Source organism: Mustela putorius, unplaced genomic scaffold (assembly GCF_011764305.1).
Source record: "Mustela putorius furo isolate JIRA1106 unplaced genomic scaffold, ASM1176430v1.1 tig00000580_pilon_pilon_pilon, whole genome shotgun sequence".
Lineage (NCBI taxonomy): Eukaryota > Metazoa > Chordata > Mammalia > Carnivora > Mustelidae > Mustela > Mustela putorius.
In genome coordinates, this window is record NW_025421423.1 from 2,482,297 (window position 1) to 2,509,126 (window position 26,830).

Sequence of the window (26,830 nt, forward strand, 5' to 3'; positions counted from 1 at the left end):
ATATATATATATATAAAGAACAAGACACTAAAAGTGGCAGAAATCAGCCCTGGCTGGAAACGAGAAGGTGGCTGCTCACTAGGGAAGCCGTCTAGGAAAAGGTCTGAGGCACCAAGAACAGGAGTGGGGAGGCATCCACCTCAGCAAAGTGGAAATACGTGTGTGCGTGTGACACTAGGCGCACACACACTCACAAACAGCAATCATTTTTATAGTTTTAGCATTTGAACCGTGGGAGCAAAGACAAGAGCTATAAAATCTGACACCTGATTTTATAAATCTGCCTCAAATACCAAGAACGCTGATGCAGAAAATGGGAGAAGAAACTACAGCGGCGCCATGGGCCTCAGACGTGACAGTGCCTGGGCTCTGCCAGTGACCTGTCACGGGATACCAGGGGTGTCTTTTTCCCTTCCTGGGTCTGGTTCTCCCATCCCCAAGCCAGGGTCTTGACCCAGATGACTCAAGACCCTTCTGATTTTTTTAAGGGTCTGAAGGTCTAGGGAATAGCCAGCCACACTGACTCTTGGAATTTTATGGTACAAAGCTATCTGTTTTAAGCCAGGCCAAATGCCTCTAGGTGGGGGCTAATCATATTTCCTCCAGCGGCCCTGACCTAGCTAGAAGCAAATTAAGACCACAGCCCTGTCCTGGGGCAAGCACAGAAACTCTGCAAACAAACCCACCTGCAGCAGCACAGCCTTCCTTCCTCCCACTGTGAAGCCACCTGCTGGGTGACCCTCGTACAGGGGGAAGTGGTGGGATTCAGGCCCCGTCCTCTGCCTGCCCCTCTCTGACCCCACTGCATCCTTCTCTGTGCTGCTGCCCCTTGCTGATGGCAGAGCCGAGATCTGTGTCTGTCACCATGGCCAGTCCCTGCAGCACCCATATGCCCTCCCCAAGTCCCCAACCAAGCCTTTCCCAGATGGCTTTTGCAAAAATATTATTAAACAAGTCATATTAACAAGATGTTAGAAATGTGATTAGAAAGAAATGTTTTTCTCATTTGGAGAGACCACCCAGTGCCTCAGAGGAGAAGCCGTCCTGGGGCATGAGAGGTTTCCTTGCCACGGACGGGCAGTTGGAATGCCTCCCCTGGAGGGCGAGCCACACAGGCAGATTTATGCGGGCTGATAGGAGATAATTAAAAACCAGCTGGAAATGTAATCGGGGTGGCTCAGAGGCTCAAGGGACCATGGAGCTCTCAGGGGAGCAAAAAATGCATGCGTGGCTAGGCAGGGACACCCAGTCTGTCAGCGGGCTTCCTTGGCACCAGCAGGCCAGGGGGTGTGCTGGAGAATGGGTTGGCTTTGTGATGTAGATGCCTGTCATCTCTGATCTCTCGGCAGCAGTGGAAAAAGGTCAGCTGACTTAGGGAAAGCGTGTTTTCCCGGGTCTTTCTGAAACTGACCATTCCAAGTCCATGCTGCAGCTGGCGATATCACTGCTCAGAAATCCAGATGGGGTTCTGACTCCTCCCTCCTTCTCACCCTCATCAGTTCCACCACGCCATGTGCTCCCCGCCCCCACCCCACTGCCCTAGTCCTTTACTGCAGCACTCCCAGCAGCCAGCCTGCACCCCTGATCCCTTCCAGACACACCCATGGTTGGACAGGGCTTCTGAAAACCTCTCTTGCCAGCTACAGACGCCACTGTTGTCCCTTGTGAGCTGCCCTCAACTTCCCTCTCTGCCAGCAAATCCCCCAGATGCCCCCAGCTTCTCTGCTGCTTGAGCGGACCCAGAGAAGAAAGTGGATTCTGCCATTGGGTCACGTATCTTGACATTGTCACTTCAGAGCCAGAAAACTACCCTCCAATATTTTTAGATTCCCACGCTGAGGGAAGGAGCCTCTGGCCAGTCTACACATCGCCCTGGGGAAGATACCAGGCAGTGCCTGGCAATGGGTTTGTGGCCCAGGTCCTGCTCAGAAACTTTGGTGATGGTCCTGGGGCCCAGCTGGAGTGGAAGGGTTGGGGGCGTTTCTGCTCAGAGAAACAAAGGCATTCCCCAAAGGGCAGAAAGAGGGCACTGGAATGCATGAAAGCCTAGCTCTTCCTTCACTCACTCAGCACTGAGGCTCACTGTTGTCAGTTCATCCCCTGTAAGAAGCGTTTGAGGAGTCTCTGTTAGGAGCAAGAGCCCCTAACTGTGGCATGTCCTTTAAATCTTCTAGAAGGAGAAACCACACTGCACGCTAATTGAGCAGAAAGTTCATTTTCCCTCCATCAGCCCGGAAAAGAAGTGGAATCCTCCACGTAGTGAAAGCAAACACACAGACCTCCTCCAACTCCAGCCCTGTCCCTGCTGCCCCTGCCTCAGCCTGACTCAGATGCTGCCAGAAAATAGGGCCTGGCTGGGAAGCCAGGAGGTGGGCAACTCCTTCCCCTCTCTGGGCTCCAGCTGCTCCACCCGTACAGGGCATCAGTGATTTAAAAGATCTTCTTGGGGCACCTGGGTGGTTCAGTCAGTTGAGTATCCGACTCTTGATTTTGGCTCGTGGCCTTGGGGTCAAGAGATTGTGAGATCAGCCCTCGTGGACCTGCAAGCTCAGCTCAGGGGGGTGGTGGGGGAGTCTGCTTGGGATTTGGCCCTGCCGCCCCACAGTCAAAAATAAATAAATAAATCTAAGTTAAAAAGAAAATCTCTGGGGACGCCTGGGTGGCTCAGTTGGTTGGACGACTGCCTTCAGCTCAGGTCATGATCCTGGAGTCCCGGGATCGGGTCCCGCATCGGACTCCCAGCTCCATGGGGAGTCTGCTTCTCTCTCTGACCTTCTCCTCGTTCATGCTCTCTCTCACTGTCTCTCTCAAGTAAATAAATAAAATCTTTAAAAAAAAAAAAAATGAAAATCTCTGTTCCCTAAATCCCAGGGTTTCTGCTTGGTGTACTCAGTGTATCAGAGCTGCTGTCCTGGCTTGCCACAAAAATGCCTCCCCATGAGAAAATGAGGAAATGCTCATTGAGATGCTCATCCTCTTCAGCTAGGAGAGCAGAGAGGTTAAGTGACTTACCCAAGGTCACACAGCCAGGCTTTGACTCTAGCTCTGTGTGATTTGAAGTCTCAGTCACAGCAATGCAGGGTTTTGAGTTGCTGCCTGCATAAAGTCCCACCTTAATAAAGGGGAATGGATATGGGTGTAGACAGAGACTTCTAGGCCAGACCCAGATAACACACAAGCTTTGAACCACACTGAGCTCTTTCCTCAACAACCTATAGCTCTCCAAAGTCTATAACAGAGACCGTGAGTTACCACTCACTCACTCACTGAGCACTTAAACTACATGCTAGGCACATGCTAAGCATCTCACGCATACTATCTTTTCATTACTGTAACTGTAAAACCCGTTTTACAGATGAGGAAACTGAGGCTCAGATATGTTAAGCCCCTTATGCCCAAGACCACCTTGCTATTAAGAGGCAGAGCTGGTGGGGTACCTGGGTGCCTCAGTCGGTTAAGCGTCTGACCCCTGATCTCAGCTCATGTCTTAATCTCAGGGTCATGAGTTCAAGCCCCCCGCTGGGTTCTGCACTGGGTATGGGGCTTGCTGAAAAAAAGAAAGAAAAGAAAAGAAAAAAGAAAAGGAAAGAAAGGAAAAGGAAAGAAAGAAGAAGAGGAGGCAGAGCTGGTGTTTAAGAGCCTGTGTCTTCTGCTGCACAAAGCTGCCTCTCGTGGGGGCAGGAGAGGATGCTGGTGATAGGATGTATTACTAACTGTGGACTGAAAAGTGGGAAGCTTTTTCTCCTGGGCTGCTGTTTTCCCAGCATGGGTAGGGCCTTACCCTGCTTACCTACCCGCAGGGCCTGAATCTTCCTTGGACCATGTCAAAGACCCCCTCAGCACCTCCTGGGGTCCCTGTCTGCCTGACCACCTCTTTCTTCTGTAGGCCCCTCCTCCTCCAGCCCTCACACCCACCTGGCAGTTCGGAGAGTACGGAGTCAGAGGGACCCTCTCATTACAGCTAGGCAGTCCTCTGGGTGCACAACCCTGCTTTCCTTTAGGCCTTGCCCTCAGGGGCATGGCTGGGAAAAGGGCCACTGCTGGAGGGACTGTTCTGGGGCCCGCCCTTGGGAGCAGGCAGTTACCCTGCAGTATTTGGAGCCTCAATGTTGATCCAACAAGGGGGTGCGTCCATGGTAGAGGGAAGTGAAGTCCAAGGAGGGAGCAGCCTTTCCTCACCCCCCACCCCCTCCTCACCCTGCAAACCTTTATTATTTCTTGCTCCTGGCTGTCAGCAGCAGCAAACTAAGATTAATCACTTGCCTGCCTGCCCAGACCCAGACATGCCTACTGTTTGAAAACTCTCTCCTTTACTGTATAAATCAATGAAGGGAAAGAAGAAGTAAAACAACTCTACCAGTAACGCGCCCCCAGCACCCCTGGAATGCAACCCATCTGCTCCTCCGGGCCGGGCTACACCCACCACCCACCGCTGGAGCCCCAGGAAGCGTTTGTCGGCGGAGACTGGCTGTCCTGGCAGGCAGCGCAGACCTGCAGCTTCGAGCAGGAACCAGATGGGTGTCCCTAAGCAATCAGAGCAGGAGGCATTTTCTTGATAAATGGTCCTGCTGCTGCCTCCTCCCCTGCTTGGAGGAGGAGATGGGGCCCTGGTCTTCCCACCATCCTTGGAACGTAGGGGAAAGGCACCTCACCCTAACTGTGTGAAGCCCGTAACCTGGGAGCAAATGGACTACTCGAACCACAGACCTTCACTCTGTGGATGCGGGAGGCAGACAACTGCCCAAGAACCCAGGAGCAGATACAGCCAGGTCTCGCCCCCAGGGCTTCTGACCTGGCAGTCCAGCGCTCTGTCCAGTCTGCTGTCTCCAGTGTCTAAAAGTTCTGGGAAACCTGCATTACACTCAGCACCTATCTGCTGGGGGCCATGCGTCCGGCCAACCTGCGGAGCCACATTACTTCTTACAATGGCTTTATGAGAGTGGCTTCCACAGTTTTCCAGGCAGTGATCAGGAAAGTAAAGTCACTGTGCCTAGCAAGGTAAAAGATGGAGCCAGGATTCAAACTCAGGTCATCTCTGACTGCAGAGCCCATGTTCTTCCCTTCACAGCTTAAACGGGGCTGCCCTGCATCCCCCCTGATGCCTGCCCACAGACTGCCTGCCTCCTAGGCTCTTGGACTGTGCTAGCTTGAGTGGCATGTTTGTGGGCATGTGGAAGGAAAGGGGAGCTTGGGAGGGCCAAGGGAGGCAGAAGCGGTGGTTTTCCCTTGATAATACTCATGGTGCACCCTGGTTCACTAAAGGTTCTAGAATATACCTCTGAGGACATGACTGCACCTTGCTCAAAACCTTCAGGGAGACCTGCGACCTCAGAGGAGAGGGCCTCCATTCCTCAGCCTGGAGACTAGGGCCATGTCTTTCTTCAGCTCCTGCGGAAGTGTTATTTGTTGTTCTTGCACAAGTCTGCCCTGTCTATAAGTTGACCTGCTCACCCTCCAAACACCCCGTCTTCAGGTGCTTTGCCTCTTTCACAACCCCGAGACCTTTCTGTCTTGGGTAACCCTTCAGCAGTTCCGCAAATGTATGAGTATATGGGTTCTGGTGTACATATCCTCTTCCCTTGGACTGTGAACTCCTGGAGGGCTGGAATCCAGGACAGAAAGGGTACTTAATGGGGCAGAACTTGTTGGGTGAAGGTGGGGGAGGTGGGGAAGGCTCCTGAATGACCAAGACTGAGCTGCAACCTGAGGGAAATAGGCCAGACCCCAGAAGCATCTCCTGAGGTCAGAATCTGGGCCACATCTGCAAAGGTGCTGTGCAGTTTGCCTTTGGGGATTTGAAAGCTGAAGGACCCTTTGTGAGGGTTTCTTGGGGCCATGTCTCCCACAGGGGTTGGGGTTCTCACTGCCTAAAGAAAGCTAGGCCTGGGCTCTTGTCAAAGGAGTATGGGCATCCCTGCAAGGACTTCCCCCAACCCTTGTGGGGGTGGTGAGAGAATGGGGGACAGGGACCCAGTGGGAGAGGGAGAGAGAGAATCTTAAGCAGGCTCCACGCCGAGCATGGAGTCTGATGCGGGGCTTGATCTCCTGGTCCTGAGATCATGACCTAAGCTAAAATTAGGAATTGGACACTTAGGGGTGCCTGGGAGGCTCAGTGGGTTAAGCCTCTGTCTTCAGCTCAGGTCATGATCCCAGGATCCTGGGATCGAGTCCCACATCGGGCTCTCTTCTCGGCAGGAAGCCTGCTTCCCCCCTTCTCTCTCTGACTACTTGTGATCTCTGTCTGTCAAATAAATAAATAAATCTTAAAAAAAAAAAAAAGAATTAGACACTTAACCCACTGAGCCACCTGGGCGTGGCCCGTCCCCCTGCCCTGCTTGAGGCCTTTAATTACCACTCAGTCTGCCCGCTCCCAGGGATGGGCCCAAAGCAGGCTCAGCCTGCCCTGCATCTGGGGAGGGGAGCCCTGGCACTCACCCTGCCTCCCTGCCCCCACTAGCTGCAAACCCTTGTCTTTGAAGTCCTATTTTCCTCATCTTGTCCAGATTCCTTTGCAAAAACTCATCAAACTGGAACTTGCAAAAAGTCATTCGTCGTCCAAAGTGCCTGAAGAACCCTTTTAATGAGATTTTTCAAGACTTTTCCTCCCTTTCCCCACTGCCTGCCTTTCCAGACAGGAAGCTGTTAGAGGGTAGTCTTTTCGTGCCAATATCTAAAGGCTCAACCCCTTGCTTCCCTGAGGCTGGAGTGAGTGTTCTGAAAGCCAACATGTCTGTCAGCAGCTGGAGAGGGAGCCCAGTCAGGCTGGAGAAGGGGGAAGTGGGGGAGCTCTGTAGGGAGAAGGGGATAAGGGCAGTGTTCCAAAGCAGCTAGGCAGGGTCTCTGTAAGACCCCTCTGTAGGTGGAGGTGTCCACCAGGGAGGGGATCTAGAGGCAGGGGCTGGGGAGTGCAGGCACCATCTTGGATTGCCATGAGGGTAGAGAGCGTCTGGTGGCAGATGGCTAGTGGTTTAGGCCTGTCCCCCCACAGTGGGGAGCAGTCACCATCTCCTGTCAGTGTGGTCAACTGCCGACTGGGTAGCCCAAGGCCAATCACCAATCCCCTCCGGGCCTTTAGTCTCCCCATCCGTGAGGCAAAGGCTGGATTAGATGGGTCTATAAGGTCACTTCCAGATGACCTCTGACCCGGTGTAATAAGGAGTGTTTGGGAGGGGTGGGAAGAGACCAGGCTGGGAGTCCGTGACCTCCACTCGCCTCGGAAGTTCATTCAGCTGCCTTCACCCTACAATGAAAAGGAGGACTATGCTTTCTTCTGTCTTAGCCAGCTGGCAGGGCTGTCCTGGGCCAGACACATTGGCCTTCTCAAGTGTAAGGTGCTTCAGATATGCAGGGAGACAGGGTCAGGAAGTGGGGCTTAAGCACAAAGGCAGGTCCCTCAGAGTGGATGCTGCACTTTCGTGGCTCTCGCATCAAAAACTGAGCCTCAACTCCTTTGTGAGGCACAAGACCCGCCAATGGCTCTTCTGTATTCCAAGGGCTTTGCCTGGGCTGTTCCGTCCAGCTGAGATCCCCCCAGCCATCCCTGCCTGAGACCAGTTACCCTCTCTTTAAGGCTCAAATGCACCAGCAGCTTCACCTAACCCTCCGTGTCGGGGACTGCCCACCCCTGAGCCAGCTCTGAGTCCCCCAGGCCCTCCCTGCAGACCTGTGTGTAACAAGAACAGGCCGAACACGCCAGGCTGTGAGCGCCTGCGGTCTGAGCTGAGTGGTTCTCGTTTCAGCTGCAGATGCTGCCCTGCCCAGTGTCTGGAACGGCAGGCTCTGAGAACTATCTGCTGTGAGGACAGAAGAGGTGGAGGGCCGTGCTCTGAGGCCAGGTTCCCCCAAATCCTCTCTCCACCCTGGAACATGCTCACAGCAAGACCCAAGTGTCACATGAAAACATAGCTGGAATTCCGGCGTCAATCTGTACTATGCTTGCGACAGCTCCGTGTACAGACATTGCCAGTCCTACCCTGCCCCCAGCACACAGGCCTTGGGGATCTGAGAGATGTCACACCTTCCCCTGGTGGCTGGCAAAGCTGGCACTTGATCCAAGCAGCTGCGATGTTCAGTACTGGGGCCATTCCCTTTGTGGTCGAGGTGACTAATGCCAGGTTATCACCCCCTGGCTGCCACCTGGACTGCTCATTGTGAACTGGGGACACTCTGGGAAGCCAGCTCACCTCCCTCTAACAGGCCGCCCTGCCCAGCCACAGGATGGCCTAGCCCACTTCCTCAATTCCAGGCTTCTTTAAGGGACATCTGACCACATGAGACGACTCATCTGGCCTTTGGGATCTCACAGCTCTAGACAAAACATGCAAAACTAAACCTCCAACACCCAAGGGCGCAGAGCAGTCATCCCAATGCAGGCCTGGTGGCAGATGTTCTTACCCACGGTTCTGGCCCAGGCTGCTGGCCCTGCCCTCAGTCTCTTCCACCTCCTCTCCGGCTTGGGAGGTGCAGGAGATCTGGCAAGAGTGCTCCACAGACAGAGGAAGGCTGAGTCCAAGGACAGGGGAAATCCAGGGAGGCAGAGACACCCTGCTGTCAGAGGCGGAGGCATCCTTAGCAGCCACCAAATTCCCAAGGAAATGGCCTTTAACGAAACCAGGGCGGCAACCTGGGAAATGGGACTAATATTAAGACGACGTCTACACTGCACTGGTCAGGCTAGAGGTGTTCTCCTCTGGAAGAGGTGCACCGTCCCCCTCAGTGTGCAGAAAAGGCTTCGAGAAGTGCCATGACTGTCAAGACCATAAGGTCACGGAGTGGGGACATATACTTAGTGACACAGGCTGAATCAGAGGCCCTGCCAATACCCTATCTTTTTTTTTTTTTTTAAGATTTTATTTATTTATTTGACAGAGAGAGATCACAAGTAGGCAGAGAGGCAGGCAGAGAGAGAGAGAGGTTCAGGAAGCAGACTCCCTGCCAAGCAGAGAGCCTGATGTGGGACTCGATCCTAGGACCCTGAGATCACGACCTGAGCCGAAGGTAGAGGCTCAACCCACTGAGCCACCCAGGCGCCAACCCCATCATTTTAAAATTAAAATGTGCCAGGGCTCCTGGGTGCCTCAGTCAGCTGAGCAGCTGACTGTTGATTTCAGTTCAGGATCATGGAACTGAGCCCCACATCAGGCTCCATACTCAGTTGGGGGGTGGGAATCTGCTTGAGATTCTCTCTCTGCCTCTTCCTCTGCCCCTCGCCCTGCTCATGGAGTCTCTCACTCTCTCGCTCTTTCACTAAATAAATAAATCCCTAACCCATTCACAGAGTTAACTGCTATTCACAACTTGATGTATAGTCTTCAAAAATCCTTTTCTGCGTCTGTACATGGAGATGCTTGAGTATAAAACAACACTCATACACCTGTTTTTATTTCATAAGTATCTGTTCTCATTTATGGTGGCTACACTTTCATTTATTTCTCTTAAGTTTTATATATATTTTTATTTAAAATCTCTTCAAAATTGCCTATTGTTTTTAGTTCCTTTGTCTCCAGAAAGGAGGAACTAATTCTCCCATGGGAAAGGTACTCTCTCTGAACCAGGAGATAAAAGGGCATTCTATCACAGGGCCCCCAAACAGGCCCAGGGACTCCCTTCTCTTCAGGATTTCTCTAGGATTCTTCCCAAATGGCCTGCTGGCCCCTTACTTTGCACACATCCCTGATCCCCGGACTCCAAGCCCGTTCCTGTAGAAACAGACTCAAATTGCCGTCTCTCCCTGAAGAGTAGTCCTACTACCCCTACTGCCCAGGGAATGGTGCACACCTGGGATGAAAAGGAATCGTACTCTCAGAGCTGTGCCGGAAATCCTCTCCTACAGACCCATCTCAGAGATGGATTTTCGGCCTGTTTGCATCAGAGGGCACGCTTCACAGACACGCGGGCATGGATCCCACAGGTATCGTGGTATGGCTGCTTCTGCAACTGCCTTGAGAGTTCCTTCTATGGTCCCATGCTGCTGCCTCAACAGTGACACATTCTGGGTACTCAGGAGGCCACTGTTCCCTTGCAGACAGAACTGTGTCGGGGTAACCACAGAGCCCCAGTGTCCAGCCGGGCCTGCCCTGATGGGACCTGGGCCCTCACGGAGGATCGCCGGGCTGGGTATGGGGTGCTCCATCCCTCCTTCCTTGGTGCACCCTTCCTTGGTGGTCATTTTGGGCACACTCCTCTAAGCAGGCCCTAGACAACAGGATTCTAGGAGGAAAGAGAGCCACAGAGAACTCCTAGAGTGCCAGCATGAGAGGGCCCCACTGAGGAAGCCCAGGGGGTGGGCAGGCTGCCTCGGTCAGCATGGAAGGGCAGTGACGTGGGAATCCTGTCTCTGATGTCATCTGCTTCCTCTACTCCTCCCAGCCCCGGACAGCACACTGCACCTTGAGGTGGGAAGTCGAAGCTCTGGAGAACCGCTCCAGAGCACCTGGGTTGCTAGGTTACTGTGCACAGGGAGGGAGGAGGCGGGGCTGCCCGGAGCAGTGAGCTGCAAGCCCCTGAGAACCCGCTGTCTCTGGCAGCATGGCCCGAGGTGTGCATCTGTCCCCCACTGCCCCTCTCACCTCCATCCATGACTGGCCTCTAACTTTGCTCTCTTCCAGCCCAGCCTCCCAGCCCAGCTATAGTTCAGTACTGAATTCTTCCCGGCTGAGATAAACAAACCGACTCTTCAAGCCAATGGGTCTGTGAACATCCAAGTACAGGTGCTGCTTGTCCTGAGTGCCCCCGCCCCCCCAGCTGGTTAGAAGTCCCCTCCGTGTTCTCCCTGCCAAGGGCCATCCAGCCCCTGTTGTACATCCCCAGCAATGAGACACTCACTACCTCCTGAGGCGGCTTCGGACGGATCTAATTCTTCATCAGTTCTGACTGTTAGAAACCTTTTGTTCTCACTGAGCTGGAATCTGCACACCTGTAACTCCTATCTGGGGACCCTCAAGCACATCTGCTCCTTCTGCCCTGATCATCCTGGAGCGATCTGTGGTTCCCACCATGTCTCCACACATCCTCTGCTCTCCAGGCAGATGTCTAGTGCCTGTTGGCTGCCCATGCACTGTGTCTGCCATGGTCCCTCTCGGGGCCAAGCCCAGTGGACATGGTGGGTCCAGTCCTGAGCGGAGAGTGCAGGCCAATCTACCCCTCCTTGGCTGCACTGCTGCTACTGTCTACACAGCTGGCAGCCACATCCCTGCAGGACCTTTCTCTATCACGTGGTCTCTAAGAACGGTGAGCAGAAAGGAGAGGAAGCCAGGCAGAGGGTTTCACTGCTTCTGCTGGTCTGTGCCAGCTAAAGGGCCACGGTTCTTCAACCCCAGTCTGTCACTAACTCTTGTGTCCTTGGGAAACCTCTCCTCTCTCTAGGCCTCCATTTTCCTATCTGTAAAATGGGTTTTAGACCATCTGTTGGTTCCCATTTGGTATCAGCACAGAATGAGGAAGTGCTCAAGCAAAAAACCTCTCTCTTATTTCAGGGCTGCCTATCAACAGTGATGCTTCGTGGGTTAGAAAGACCCCACAGTTTACAAGGCTGCCACAGATGACAACACCAGCAGGATTCTTCCTGGCTTTTCCCAGTGCTTCTCAAAACCTCTGTGACCCACATAAAAATCAGACCTGTCTGAAGAGCAGCCTGGAACCCATGGAGAAGATTATTCCCACAGTGGCAGCAGGGTGCTGGGGACAGTCAAGCATTTGGTTCTGAATCCTGGCGCTGTCCCTTGGGCCTGCCAATCCCTCTTATAAGCCTCAGTTTCCTCACCTGCAAAATGGGGACAATATGTTCCTCATCAAAGGACTGTTGGGAGGTCTGAGAGAGGACTGAGGTATGCACAGAGCTTCACTCGTGTCCTGTCTCACAGCAGATACAGAAGCTATTCTTGGGTATTTCGTATTAAATCTTAGGAAAATGAAAATGCCCCATCTCTTCTGGGGCAGAGAACATTAAAAACTCCTCTGTCTCCCAGGAGAATAAGATCAAATTGAAAAACTGAGGCTTGAAATAACTCACGCTGGCACATTTCTGCGGCAGGGGGTGGGGGTGGGGGACACACTGTGGTGAGTCTTGCTGCCACAGACACAAGGACTGGGCAATGCTTCACTGGAGGCTGCCGACGAGGGCTGAGAGGGTGAATGAGGCTGTACTTACTTCAGGGAGAGGGAATAGTCATGCTTGCTTGTCTGGCTGTTCCGGACAAGGTAGCTGCACTCCTTGCAGAGCCGCAGAAGGTTCTCGGCGTCTCCTCTGCTGATGGCTCCGTGATACCAGCTGGGGAGAAGGGAGAGGGTCAGAACCCAGCATGGACCTGACCCCCACGGCCAATACCCTTGCGAACTCCTCCTCAGAGAGGCTCAGCCCCCTCGGAGGGCAGCTGGCATGTCCCAGCCGCCTCATCACGAGGCAGGGGCACGTGTGTGCGTGTATTCAGAATTCAGCACAGAATTATGTGTCTGCTGCACATGCACTCCTGGGGAGAGAACAGGGAACGGACCTGTGGCCACCTCCCTCACGGCATTTACCTACTACAGGTGCTATGGGAGGTGCTACAGGGGGGACGGAGCAGGGCTGTGTGGTTTGGAGCTCGGGGCAGGGGCTGCTATTTTAAGCAGTAGCCAGGGAAGCCTTCCGGAGACAGTGACGTTTCAGTGTGGGCCTGAAGGAGGTGAGGGAGGAAGCCACGAGGGAAGGAAGCTGGAAAGAGCGGTTCTGGCACAGGGAGGGGCAGCAAAGGCCAGAGGCAGGAGTGAGTGCCTGATGTGCTTGGGAACCAGCAAGGCAGCCCGCACGGCTGCAGTGGGTCCAAGGGGAGGGGTGAGCCAGGAGGCCAGAGGGCAGGGCCAGGGCAGGGTGCCTTGTGCACAAGGAGAGGACCCTGGTTTTCTCCATCTAAGTGACACAGAGGCCATCAGAGGGTGCTGACAGGAGGGACACGTGTTGCCTCTCTGTGACATCTATGGGACAAGTGGGCGGTGCTCATCACTCAGGAAAGCAGGCAGCTGGGTGGGGGGTGGCCAACCAGTGCTTCTGGCAAGCAAATTTGGCATTGGCTAGGCCCTTGGGAAGCCCGGAATCACCACATCCAGGTACCACGCGGTCAGTGGGAGAATCAGAAGGGAGGGATGCCATGGCAGACAACCTGAGAGAGGCCCCTGGCTACAGGACAAAAGAGGAATGCTGATCTTCCAGATTGGGAGAGCTGAAGGTAGAACTGCAGAGGAAGAGTGAAGATCACGAGACGCGAGTCAGAATGCATTTTTGTTTACCTTATCGTGTGGGCAGCGGGACAGTGGTGATAGGTGATACAGGGCCAGGAAGAGAACCACAGGTGCTAGATGGCTACAGAGCCGCAGACGACATCCCCCCACCCCCACGCTTGCCAACTGGGCAGTCAGGGGCGAGCAGCAGAACCCGATTGCATCTCAGGTCTCTATCCAGTTAAGGTCACCCCCCCCGCCCCATTTTAGGGTGTGAGACTTAAATGGGACGATGCATAGAAGGGTTTATGTAGAGCCCGGGATGGGTGAGTTTCAACAAATGGCAGCTCTGAGCATCACCAGAAGTAGAAGGAGAGTGAATTCTGCAGATGGCCGTGGGCAACCCCCCCAACTATCATTATTTGGGCTGCTGCCCACCCGTAGTCTACATTTCAAATTTCCAGGTATAAGCAGGGATGCTGCTGCCTCCTGGCCTCGGCCCAGGACTGCCCTGCAGACAGGACCTCAGAGAGTTCTGGGAAAGACATTCTGCGCGGGGAGAACCCGGGCATTGCCTTACACCGTACGCCTTCTACAAGGCAGCATTCTGAACAGGTAACAGCAGTTACCTGTTAACTTCAGAACCCAACCTGCTTCACTAAAGCACGGACTGGAGAGCAGATGTGAGTGTCCCTGCCCACTGCGCATGTGATGGAGCTGCTGACCGCCCAGGAGATCACTCACAGGTCAGCCCGGGGGACTGGACATCTGGAGGGGACACTCGCCAAGGGAAATGGTAGGAGGAGGGTACACCTGCCTTCCTTTCTAAATGTAGAAATGAAGAGGAATATGAAATTAGGGATTGCATGGGCTCCCATAGGGAAAGCACTTTCAGAGATGTGAAGGCTGAAGGCACACATTAGAAGGTACATGAGACTGGAGTTTGGAGAAGTAGCTAGACAAGGATGGAACAGACTTTAGAACTGAAAGTTAACAGATCTGGCAAGGCTGTTTTCTGGGAAATTTTACCCGTGTAACACACCCCTGGTAAGCTGACAAACTTGTTGTTTTACTAGGAAAACAAGTTCCAGCCATCTGAAGCAGAGCCATCCTCAGGGAAAGGCCTAGAAGAGGTCTCCAGGGAAAGTGCTGCCTGCTCTCCGCCCCTCCCTGAGCACGAGTTGGCGGCAGATGGGCCTCCAGAGGCTCGGGATCCCCGTTGAAGGTAGTGCCTGAAAGGGAAATAGGATAAGCTGCTGGCTCCTTCCCTGCTGCTAGCTACTACACCTGGAGAGAAGGTCAGAGACTTGGGCCGAGATTCAAAGGAGACTCAAGCTAGTTTGGGAGAAAAGGGCCAAAGGACATGATCGGGGGCTGGGGCCAGCCACTGGGCGGCCGGCTGGCATGAGGCTGGCCACCAGGAGACAGGGTGGGCCCGGGTGGTCCTGTGGGGGCTGAAGGCCAACTGCTGAGCCCAAGCAGGCTCTGCCTAGACTGAAACAGAATCTAAGCACTAAACTAAACTAAACTAAACAGAATCTAAGCACGAGGTTGTCTGAGGATGTGCTGGAGTTTGCAGAGCTGGCCAGTTAGGCCTGTACTATGGGTATTAGGAGGACCCAACCACGGCCATCCAGCCTATACAGTACCCACTAGCTCATCCAAAATTTACTCGCCACTGACAACATCCTTGATCTCATGGGGCTGAGGCGGAGAAGAGGGAGAGTCAATAAATAGATTCAGGACACAATTTCAGAAAGTGACAAGTGCTATGCAGGAATCCTGAGTTTGTGCTAGGCAGTGACGAGGACAGGGAAAAGTGTTTATGTGAGAATGAACAGACAGGGGAGGCCTGCAAGGAGATGACATTTGACCTGAGAATCCCCTTCATGAGAAGGAGCCAATCATGTAAAGAACCGAGGAAAACACGTTCTCTGCAGAGGAACAAGCAAGTGCAAAGCATCTGAAGCAGAATGTACAGGGGGTGTTCACAGAGCAGGAAGGCAGCAAGAATGGCCCAGCTCTGGGAGCACGGGGAGTGCTGCAGGATGGGGGTGGACTGGGAGGCAGAGCCCCATTCCCTGAAGCCTTGGGAGCAAGGGAAGAAGTCTGATTTCATTCTAAGCACAGCAGAGGGCAATGTGTTTTAAAGAGAGGATGCTGGGGTGCCTGGGTGGCTCAGTTATCTGGGCGTTATGATCCCAGCATCCTGGGATCAAGCCCCCCATCAGAAAGCCTGTTTCTCCCTCTCCCTTTGCCTGCTGCTTCCCCAACTTGTGCTCTGTGTCAAATAAATAAATAAATAAAATCTTAAAAAAAAAAAAAAAAGAGGATGTGTTACTTGTTCCCGATGGTCTTATAAAAGGCCAAGCAGGTTCTCCTAAAGAGGGGCCAGCAAGGAAGTGCAGTGGGAGACGAGGCAGGGGCCTTTTGCAGTGGTCCAGATGGGAGGTGGCTCTGAGACAAGAGGAACAGATGGGCACGGCCTATATTCTGGATGCAACACTAGCAGAAGTTGCTAGTTCAGATGCATTAGATGCTAGTGTAAGGTTAAAAAAAAAGGAAAGCAAGAGGACTCCAGATTGGTGGCTTGAGCAAGTAGGTACATATGACGCCATGTATGGAGGTGGGGAAGCTGGGGGAGGAGCGGGTGTCCGGAGCTCAGGAGCCCAGTTTTAAATACACTAAATTTGAGATGCCCATTCGTCAGCCAAGTGCAGATGCCAAGACAGCAGCTGGATGCAGGAGGTGGGCGTTCTAGGAGAGGTGTGGGCTGTGGAGGCACGCTGGTGACTCACCACCTGGAGCCTGAGGCGACTACCCAGGGGGAGCGTGCAGCTGGAACCCGAGCCCCCGAAAGGCCAACCTTCAGGTAAAGCTGAGGTGAGGAGCCAGAAGAGGTGGCCAGGGAGGCAGGGGAAAAACCAGGAACAGACTGTGTCTCCAAAGGAGGGAGCTGACTACTGTCTGTGCTCAGTGAGAGAGAATGGGGGGTGATGTAAGGGAGACAAGACAGTGTGGAGAGCTCTTTGGGGACTTCACTCATATCCTGGACAGCACCTATTGTGGCAGGTCCCATTCCAAAGCACCACGGACGCAGTGGTGACCCAGAGAAGCTTCTGTCCTCAAGAGATTAAGTTCCAACAGGGGCAGGATGCCCGCTGGGTCTAGCCATCTCTGGATCATATTTGTTTGTTGATTAAAAAGGACATAGTGATCAGAAACAAGACCCTACCACTGGATCTGGGTAGCTGTGACAGACGGTTAGCCGAGATGCCCGCTGGGAGCGCTCCCCCACGTGCTTGCTACAGCAGGCACAGGGCGTCATGAAGGAGGCTGAGGACCTCCCCACATGACAGCACATGTTGGAAAGGGGCACAAGAGCCAATGACATCATTCGGAAAACCCTGCATCCTGCTCGCCGAGGGAGCATTTCCTGTGAGGGATGCGCTGCCGGCTATGCTGAGGCCAGAATCCTGCACTGGAGATTAATATAGTACATGACACACACGGGCCTGTCTCATGAGGGATTGGCTTGCTGTCCGCTCATCTCCTGTCTTTATGGAGGGCCTACTCTGTGTCAAGTGGGTGTGAAGGGCTGGGGAGAAGAGTGTGTAAGGCGGGAGAGAATGTGGGCTCAAGTCACAAGCCTGGAGCTCCAATCCTGTGAGCTATGACATTCTAGCCAAGGCTCTATGTCTCCTTGAGTCCAATTTCTCATCTACGTGATGGGGATGATAACCCCATTTATCGAGTATGTGCTTGTTAAGAGGATGCTACAACTGAAGGTATCAGCACGAGACCCAGAATCCGCTTCATCAAGCATCTGGAGAAGCTGGCCATAGCCCAGGTATATGGAATGGCGAGAAATGGAAAAAGCAGTGTGTGGGCAATCCGCAGAGTGAGCAGCAGGCTAGGGAGACGAGACTTGTATCCTGGAAGTGATGGGGAGCCACTGAAGGTTTCAGGGCTCCGCAGGGACCTGCGCACAGTGAGAAGGGAAGTGATCACCATGATCAGAGCGAGGGCTGGTAAAGGGCCTGACAGTGTTGGGGAAGAGCAGGGAAGGAAAGTGGCAGCAGGGATGGGACTGGGCCACCGACTCAGGCGGGAAATCTCATGGGAAAGGGCCCGAGAAAACCCACATCAAGAGTGTCAAAACCAGGGGTTTCTGGGTGGCTCAGCTGGGTAAGCAGCTGCCTTTAGCTCAGGTCATGAACCTGAAGTCCTCAGATCCAGCCCCATGGCTCTTTGTTCAGCAGGGAGCCTGCTTCTCCCTCTCCCTCTGCCTCTCTCTACTCATAGTCTCTCTCTCTCTCTCTCTCAAATAAATAAAATTTTTTAAAAATCTTAAAAAAATTTTTTGAGTTAAAAAAAAGGACTCTCCCTCTGTCCTTCCCCTTCTCTCAAATAAATAAATAAATCTCTCTTTTTTTAAAGATTTTATTTATATATTTGACAGAGATCACAAGTAGGCAGAGAGGCAGGAAGACAGGGAGAGGGAGAAGCAGGCTCCCTGCTGAGCAGAGAGCCCGATGTGGAGCTCGATCCCACGACCCGGGGATCATGACCTGAGCTGAAGGCAGAGGCTTAATCCACTGAGCCACCCAGGTGCCCCTAAATCTTTTTTTTTTAAAGATTTTATTTATTGGGCACCTGGGTGGCTCAGCGGATTAAAGCCTCTGCCTTCAGCTCAGGTCATGATCCCAGGGTCCTGGAATCGAGGCCTGCATTGGGCTCTCTGCTCAGCGGGGAGTCTGCTTCCCTTCCTCTCTCTCTGCTTGCCTCTCTGCCTACTTGTGATCTCTGTCTGTCAAATAAATAAATAAAATAAATCTTAAAAAAAAAAAAAGATTTTATTTATTTATTTGACAGAGAAAGACACAGAGAGAGAGGGAACACAAGCAGGGGGAGTGGAAGAGGGAGAAGCAGGCTTCCCACTGAGCAGGGAGCCTGATGTGGGGCTCGATCCCAGGACCCTAGGATCATGACCTGAGCTAAAGGCAGGCGCTCAACGACTGAGCCACCCAGGTGCCCTTAAATAAATAAATCTTAAAAACAAAAAACAAAAACAAAATACTGTCAAAGGCTTGCTCAATAAATACCAAGATGATGTGAGGCAAAACTATCACAGTAGCTAACAAACAATTCTAATTTATAATAGTCAAAAGTAAGGGTGGCAATACAGCATGGAGGGAGAAAGCCCCGGGTCAGGAATCTGGAACCTCCGTTCTATCTAATTCTGTCAGCCACTGACTGACTGGAGGGTGGTCTTGACCTTCTCTCAGCCTTAACAGTGACTAGAACTGAGGCTGGGCCTTGCTCCCTCAGAACTTACATTTGCTTTTCCAGTGGGACAGCAGGATCCACTCTTTCTCCCAAGATCCCACAGAACTCAGGGCTCCCATGCTTGATGGGCTTGAAGCCCCCTCCCGGAGCTCGAAGCTGGCGCCGCCGGTCCCGGGAAGGCGAGGGGGATGACTGCCGTTTCTCGTTGCCGTTAAACTGGGCTGTAGGGGAGAGAGAAGGTGCATGGTCACCAGAGCTCAGCCCGAGGGATTACTGGGTGATGCAGCGTGGGGTCACAGTTGATTGTTCCCCTTGGGGGGTTTATGATCCACAGAGGGAAGAGCTCCAGGCAATTAATGAACATGGTTCAAAAGGCCTGAGTTTCCTACAGCTGGTGCCGTCAGAGCTAGACAATGCACTCAAGGAGCTGGTTGAGTCTCCCTCCAGAGGCCACTGAGCTGAGCCTTAGCTCCAAAGGATGCCCCCTGCTATCTCCAGTAAAGGGGGGGCATGGCACCCACAGGGGCTCAGTCCCCTGGACAGTTGTTAGGGAGGCAGCTGTTCCCCATTTTCTACCTCCAAGTGGCTCCCCTCCTCCCATTTTCGCACCCCCCACAGGGCATACCATCCACATCTCCCCCCTTTCTCCTGGGATGCCCCTACAGAGCTCCAATCAAGGGTCATGCTGCATCCCCATCTGCTTCTCTTCCTTCGGTGCTCTCTGCATGGGCCCCCCACGCAGGGAGCCCTGTCCCGGGCCCAGTGCCAGGGGAGACTGAAGCAGTGCACAGTGCAGTGTGCAGGGCCTGCTGCAAGCTTCCTCCCTGCCCTGGGCCTGTGAGAGTATCACGCACTTCCACGGGCTTGGGGAGGATACCTCTCAAGGGCAGGACCCCAAAGATAGCCCATAAAGAAAATACTGAGCTGAACCTGGGAGTCGCCAGAAGCATTCCTAGAGACCAGTGCAAGTGCCCCTTGCAAGTTATCTCTCCGGGCTTCAGTTTCCTTCGCTATAAGGGGCGATGGCTGTACCCACCTTGTGGGGTTCCTGCGTGATGGCACCCAGATCTTAGTAGAGTGCCCAGCATGTAGCTGCTGCTCAATCGATGTTATTAAAAAATATTTAATTTTATTATCGTCTCTGCTCAATGTGGACACAGTACTAGGTACTTCACATAAGTGTCCAAACCAACCTGAGTTCCTCTTCCAAGCTTGCCAGTAATTTGCTGTGTGCCTTGGCTAAGCTACTCAACCTCTCTGAGGCTCCATTTCCTACCTGCCACAGAACCTCGAAGATCAGAGAGAAGACATCCTAAGGGCCCAGCACACAGAGTGCTGGGTGAATGGGCCACGCCTTGGGGAACACGGCTCCCAAAGCCAGGTCCAGCTGCAGGCCCACGGACACATGATGGCAGGAATCTCTTCTCCAAAGAACAAGCACAGATGTGGCCAGCTGTCCTTTACCCTGGCGAGCCACAATGGCGATCAACCTCACATTCATGAAGGTGGCAGGAAACCCCAGCCCTGAGGGTGGTGGCCAGTGGTGGCGTGCCGTCTATGGGACTGTGGAATGTGGATGGACTTGTTCTATGTCTCAGCCTCTGAGCGAGATCACCCATCAGGACCGCAAAGCATTGTCATCCCTCCAAGACACTTCTCAATTAACCACTACGGAAAGCAATGGGAAGGGAGGTTCCTGACTATAGAAGGCTCTAGACATGCTGGACCATGGGTATGTGCTCATTCTCATGAATGAGGTAGTGGCCGGTGGCCTGTCCATGCCACCGCCCCACTCCTCAACCCTCCTTCACACGTGCCAGGCGAGCTTGGGGCTAGAGGAACAGCCGTGAGCAAAACAGAAATCCCTGCCTGTGAGGCTGAGAGTCTGAGTGGGTACAGACACGATAACCGAGATTCCAGCTGCGTAACTGCTGTGGATGAAACCAGGAAGGACATTCCAGGCAGGGGGAAGAGAAAGTTCAAGGGCCCTGAGGTGGGAACATGCTTAGGGTGACAGAAACACAGTCCATCCAACAGAGGGTAGTGGGAGGAAGCAGTGCCAGGTCATCGGGCACCATGTCTTGCAAAGGAATTTGATTTTATTCTGCAAGAAATGGGGAGCCACACTGATGTTGGTGGGGTGGGTTCTGACCTAGCACTTCTGAACAGGACCACTGTGCTGAAGAGAGATGGGAGGACGGGGTGGGGGATGGGAACTGCCTGCACGTTCTGCTCAACAGTGCCAACTGCTCTTTAAAAAGCTGATTAATTGAGGGGCGCCTGGGTGGCTCAGTGGGTTAAAGCCTCTGCCTTCGGCTCAGGTCATGATCCCAGAATCCTGGGATTGAGCCCTGCATCAGGTTCTCTGCTCAGCAGGGAGCCTGCTTCCTCCTCTCTCTCTGCCTGCTTCTCTGCCTACTTGTGATCTCCGTCTGTCAAATAAATAAATAAAAATATTTATTAAAAAAAGTTGATTAATTGAAAGAGAGTGAGCTGCATAGGGTAGCAGTGAGAATGGAAGGGCAGGACAGGCCGACAGGCCTTGTCTGTGCATTCGCAGTGGAGTATGGGGGAAGAGAGGCTCGAGAGGCTACAGGCCTATGGCCTGAGCACTGGAGGGATGGGGCTGGCATTCTCCAGGAGGCGAAGATTCACAGAAAACTGTAATGAATATTTGTGAGGAAGGAGGATGGAGGCCAAACTCCAACCTAGGGACCCCCTCCCCGACCCAGCCCATGAGGCCAGGACCAGCAGTGTGGAGTGGGGACAGAGAGATGACTCACTGGGGGCCGCCCTCTTCTTGGGCTACAGTTCTTTCCTGTTTCCCAACCATAAGGACAGACAGCAATGATAAGACCCTTCTAAGGAACAGGTCCTGGGGCTGGGTGTCTGAGGGAGCCCTCTTCTATCTGGTCAATAACCTGGGCTTACACAGTGGCAGTGAGAGGGTGAAGCCCGGAGCTCCAGCCCCAGCACACATGTCACCGTGCGCCCCTGCCTGGCTTCCCAGCATCCTGGCTCTCCCACCAGGGCTCCTCCTGCTGAACCCCACCAGCCCTCACAGCAACTAGTCAAATGGCGTATATGTTCTTGGGTGGGGGTGAACACTGGGATCAGGTAGACAGGTAAGGGCCCAGTCACACAGCCCCCTCTAAAAAGAGCTGGGTCTTGACCCGATGGATGGGTTAATCAGGAATGGCATTCTCAGCTGGGGTTTTAGAGAGGTCCCTGCCTAGTGATGGAGATAGGATGTGGGGTGGCAACCGGGGAGACCATTTAGGGAAGGTAATGGAGGCTGAATCTCTCCATGGTGGGAGGGATGTAGGAGGTGACTTCAATAGGACTTGGCACTCACGGCCTGAGCCAGGGAAGGTCCCTGTGTGGTGCTCCATCAAGAGGAGATCAGGAACCATAAGTGACTCTTAATCTCACAAAACAAACTGAGGGTTGCTGGGGGGAGGGGGTTTGGGAGAAGGGGGTGGTATTATGGACATTGGGGAGGGTATGTGTTTTGGTGAGTGCTGTGAAGTGTGTAAACCTGGTGATTCACAGACCTGTACCCCTGGAGATAAAAATATATGTTTATAAAAAATAAAAAAAATTATAAAAAAAAAAAAAAAAGAGGAGATCAGGGATCATGGAACCAGTGTGAACTTTTCCCTGGTCCCTCCCTCTGCTAACTTTCTGTCAGGAATGGAGGGGAGGCTGCTCAGCAGGCCCCTCGCCCCTGGGGGCTACGGGTCCTGAGGTGGGCAGTGAAGCAGCATGATGTTCTAGGCTCAGTTTTGCCATTGGCTACGGAGAGAGAGAGAGAGAGACCAAATGAATTATATATTCACTTCTGACTAAAACTAGAATTTGGAGATTTTTGCCCACATAAAACCCCACCATGTAACTCCTGGCACAGAAGAGGGAGGAGAGGCACGAAGCACGAACACAGACTACAGAAGGAACCCAAACTCTTCAGCAAAGCCCATGCCCCCGCTGCCTTTCCAGCCTCACACCTCACCACGGCCACTTTGAGGCCATGTCTTCTGCCTAAATTACTACCACCCCACCCCCTTCTACCAGTCTCTCTGCCTAAGTGACTCCACTCTGGAGTCCACCTCTTCCAAGAAGCCTTCCCTGACCTCACCCCCTCCCCAGAATCACCATGATCTTAGTCTATGGCCTCCTAATGGCCAATTTCCTGGTCTGAGGCCCTGTGAGCCCCTCAAGAGCAGGAGCTGTACCAACATGTGCCTTTCTGCCCCAAGCTTAGAACATGCCTGCAACCCACCAGGTACCCAATGAACGACTGAAGAAAATTAATGAGCTGTTGTTTCACTTTATTGGGAAAAAAATACCGGTTTTCATACCAGATAAACTCGATAAAACCTAATAACATCCCAGTCAACACTGTAATTCCCTACTGAATTAATTTATACATTCGCTTGCAAGCTTAATAATATAGCCATATATTTTAGAGGGAACAGGTGGTGATGAATGACAGGCTTAATTAGGCAAATCATTTCACCTAAAATAAAATACACAAACTCCAAGTGCAGTGATTCAGCAGCAACAGAAAAAAAAAATTTAAGAACAAAAGCTCCAAACACAACTGCTTTCATTCCTTCTAATTAAGTTTCTCTTTAATCTGCAATTTAAAATGGCAATTCTTTTAATTTAGTGATTTTCTGCAAAAGATAAAGACACAAACCCTCAAAAGAGTATCTGCATTTAGAGAAAAAATATGCCACCCTTGTGAGTCATTAGAATGACAGGACCTAATTAATTGCACCTATAGGCAATTACAAATGGAATCAGAGTTGTGCACGAGGGAGAGGAGACTCGGGGGGCAGGAGCAGGCCCTGGGAGGCAGTGGGAGACGCAGCCCCACTGATGTGCCACCAGCGTCTGTCTCCAGGGCAGGTGAGGGGGCCCCTTCTCGATGCCCTAAATGTCCTTCCAAAAATTCTGGTCTAACGACAGGCCTCAGCCTTTAAAGATTCAGTTCAGGTGCCCCCACTACTGCCCTTTTAGGAGGTCTGTTCTCCATCCACATTATTAGCCTTCATGTCTGGTGGTCCCCTTCCTACTTGTGGGACAGATTTTACACCAATCGGTTCTGCAGTTTAGTCACTCACTGCCAATAATGGATAGCCCTGCCACCCTGTAGTTGATGGTGAGGGATGGGGACTCTGAGGTGAGAAAGAACTTACCTTAAAGGGTCTCAGAGATAAGGGGTGGGATGGGGGTGGGGCAGACAAGGCTTGAGCCCAGGCCTGTGGGTCACCAGGGTCAGCTTCCCCTCTGACTCCTTAGGGCCTTCCTCCCTGTGGTCAGGCAGGGGCTGTGCCTCCCTCATTTGGTCTGTAGTGTACTTCCCACCTCTAGGCCTGGAAAGACCAGCCTCTGGCTCCATCCATGACATCTAGAAGCTTCTAAGACCTGGCAAAAAGCCACCTCTCCACAAAGCCTCCCCTATACTGCCTGCTGAGAGCCCCTTCCTCCTCAGAAGCACTTGGCACTGGGCCCGCAGCTCCACGGGCACTGCCTCCCACTCTACCCCAATCAGCCTGGGTGTTCTGTGGGGGCAGGCGCCTGGCACTGATTCTTTTTCTCTCGTTTGCCCCTAAACCTAATGCTGTCCTTGTTATGGAGACGGGTGTTTAGTAAATGTTTGCTTAGATGAAATAAATGTGTTCCTTTGGGGTCCAGCTCCTTCTTGTTTATCGTTTGGGGCTGGCCAGAGAAAACAAATTCCAAAAGGCCAAAGGGCCTTTAAAGCACAGCTTTGCAGGTCTTACAACCCTTGCTGGCTCCCAGTGCCCCTGGATGGAGGGCAAACTCCTTGCTCTAGTGTTCAAGACCCTCCGTGACTAGGAACGAACCCAACTTTCTGGATTCATCTTCCCCTCCTGGGGTCCACACCCAGCCCTAGGCTCTAGTCACAAAGAATGGCCAGCCCCCAAATCCACCATCTGCCCTTAGGGCTCTGCTTTTCTTTGCCTGCCCTCTGGATTCCTTCTTCACCATCTCTGGGCGCACAAATCTTTGTTATTCTTTAAGGTCCAGCTTCAATGCTACCGCCCAGGAGAGGTTTCACCCTAGACCGCAGGTAGAATTCCCTTCTCTTCTGTGCCCTGCATCCCCTGGCTTCTGCCATTGTCTGATCCCACCCCAGTGGCCAGTAGTGTCTTTTCAGAACCAGGTGGAGCTGGGGCCTCCACTGAACCTCTCCTCATGGGCAACATGCAGCTGACTTTAAAGAATGGCCTATGGGCTGCAATAAGGCCAAGGGATGAAGGAGCCATAGCAGCTTGGCATCATGGAAAGGGCATGAACTCTAGACTTAGACCCCCGTGTGAGTCCTGCCTCTGCCATTACTGTGTGACTTTGGGCAAGTTTCTAAACCCCTCTGAACCTTAGTTATCTCTTCTGTACAACACGGTCATCTACACTTACACCATAAAGGATCACTACGGAAGTAGTTAGTCACAGATGATGTACCAAAGTCCAGGCAGGGCCCCCTGTAAGTGGTGATGCCCTCCCCACAGTCACACCCAGGCTTTGAATACTCCCCTCTTATGTACAGAGGAGGACAGAGTGCCTTGCATCAGAAACCACCTTCTTCCCTGGGGCCACCTCTCATATAATACATTATATGTTAAAAATAATTAATAATTAGAGAGAGAAAAAAAAAGAAACCACCTTCTTTTTCCCTAGCCTCGGCTGTAAGTCCTGACTGAACTGGAAGGTCCAAGAGGCATGACATATTCTCCTTTGTTCGGAGCTGAATCCCCAATGCCAAGGACAGTGCTTGACGTACAGTAGATACTCGATGTCTACCAAAAGAGTAAATCTCCACCTGGGTCAGCAGGACTGTAAAACCTCTATGCATCAATGGAGAAAGGAAACTTGGTAGCTGGACTACCACCTCAACTTATTTTAAAACATTCTGAAGATGGCTTAACTTTTACTGAGTGCTTCCTATGCCTGGGGAGGCATACGTGAGGCCTGATGGGACCCTCTCCTCTGACCCCCACAGCGAGCCCAGGACATGCCAGGGTAATTTGTCTAGGTTTTAGAAACAAGGCCTGGTGCAGGCCAGCAGTCCTCCCAAGCTGAGAGGATCGGGCTGCCGTATCAAGCAGCCCGTCTCAGCTCCTACCTGCTCCCCTTCTGCTTTGGGATTTAAGCCCTGGAAGGCCTCCTCTCACCTGGGGGTGAGGGGTACCCGAGGAGTACCATGCCCTGGGGAGGGACAGGGAAAGTCAGTGGCCCGGCAAACATCCTCCAGTTGTCCCAGCTGACCAAGGATGTGGACAGTGGCCCCGGAGGACAGGGACCATTCAAAGCCAGCTAGAAAGGAGAAAATGGAGCCCAGGGGCCTTGGGCCCCAGGTGAGACCTGTGATGTGTTCCAAGCTCAGTGGCTGCACTTTTCTGGTTGGCCTGGGGTCTCTGATCCACCAGCTATCCACACAGGACAGGGTCCTTTAAGCAGAGACAACAAGGATTAGACAACTGAAAACAGGATGCTCGGAAGGAGTGCTCAGCCCACTGAAGAGGCTTCTTTACGCCTTCTGTGGGTGAGGCAGAAATGAATATACAGGGTGCCTTTGCAAACCACATGGAGCTCCCAGAAGGGGCCTGAGAACACAAGGGCACAGAGAACATAATAAAGGTGGCCAAGGCACTCCTTCTGCACAGTCCTTGGCACTGCTCCCTCCATTCTGCCAACAGCCAGACCTCAACCCTGGTGGGTCTGTGTGTGTGGGGGGGGGTGGTGGTGGAAGGGAGTGTGGAGGGCAGGGGTGGAGAGGCACACAAGGAGCTGCTGCCCAGGCAGCTGTGAGCCCCCCAGAGGGGGCAAGGAGGGAGACAACACAGTGGTCTGGGAAGCTGGAGTGGACCCCATGATCCCCGGAGTCTCTAAAAGCACCGCAGACTTTCATGACAATGTGTGAACACCTGCAACTGCCTGAAACTGTTCCCATGACAACGGCTTTGCTGCTACGACTTTCTACACATACATTCTGAGTTACCTCATCTGCTCCTCCCCGCACCATCAGTATTAGAATTCCCATTTTACAGATGGAGAAACAAGCCTGAAGAGGCGAGGCCCCTTTGCCTTCCAGTTCAAGGGCAGGCCTCACTCTCCGCCTCCCCCCCACACCTCGTTCTGTGCGTGAGAGCTGCACCTCCACATATCGTAAGACTACAGGCGGCTCAGCAAATGTTTGGTCTGTGTTCCAGGACTGCCAACAAGAGGCCTCTGTGTTCACCTCCCAGACGCATGCAAGCCCCGGGGCACCACGCTGCCACATCTCGTGGGCAGAGCCTGAGAACAGAGGTCTTCATTG

General features: G+C 52.9%; 1 protein-coding gene across 1 annotated transcript in view; it reads right to left on the reverse strand.

Annotated features, from left to right (window-relative positions):
- The window catches only part of SHB (SH2 domain containing adaptor protein B), a 135,990-nt gene that overhangs the window by 12,916 nt on the left and 96,244 nt on the right, over positions 1-26,830 (reverse strand). Inside the window, exons 4-5 of the mRNA XM_004747654.2 lie at positions 18,533-18,704; positions 12,149-12,268 (exon numbers count right to left, since the gene is read on the reverse strand). Of these exons, the coding sequence (XP_004747711.1) occupies positions 12,149-12,268; positions 18,533-18,704 (292 nt within the window). The remainder of the gene's footprint in view (positions 1-12,148; positions 12,269-18,532; positions 18,705-26,830) is intronic.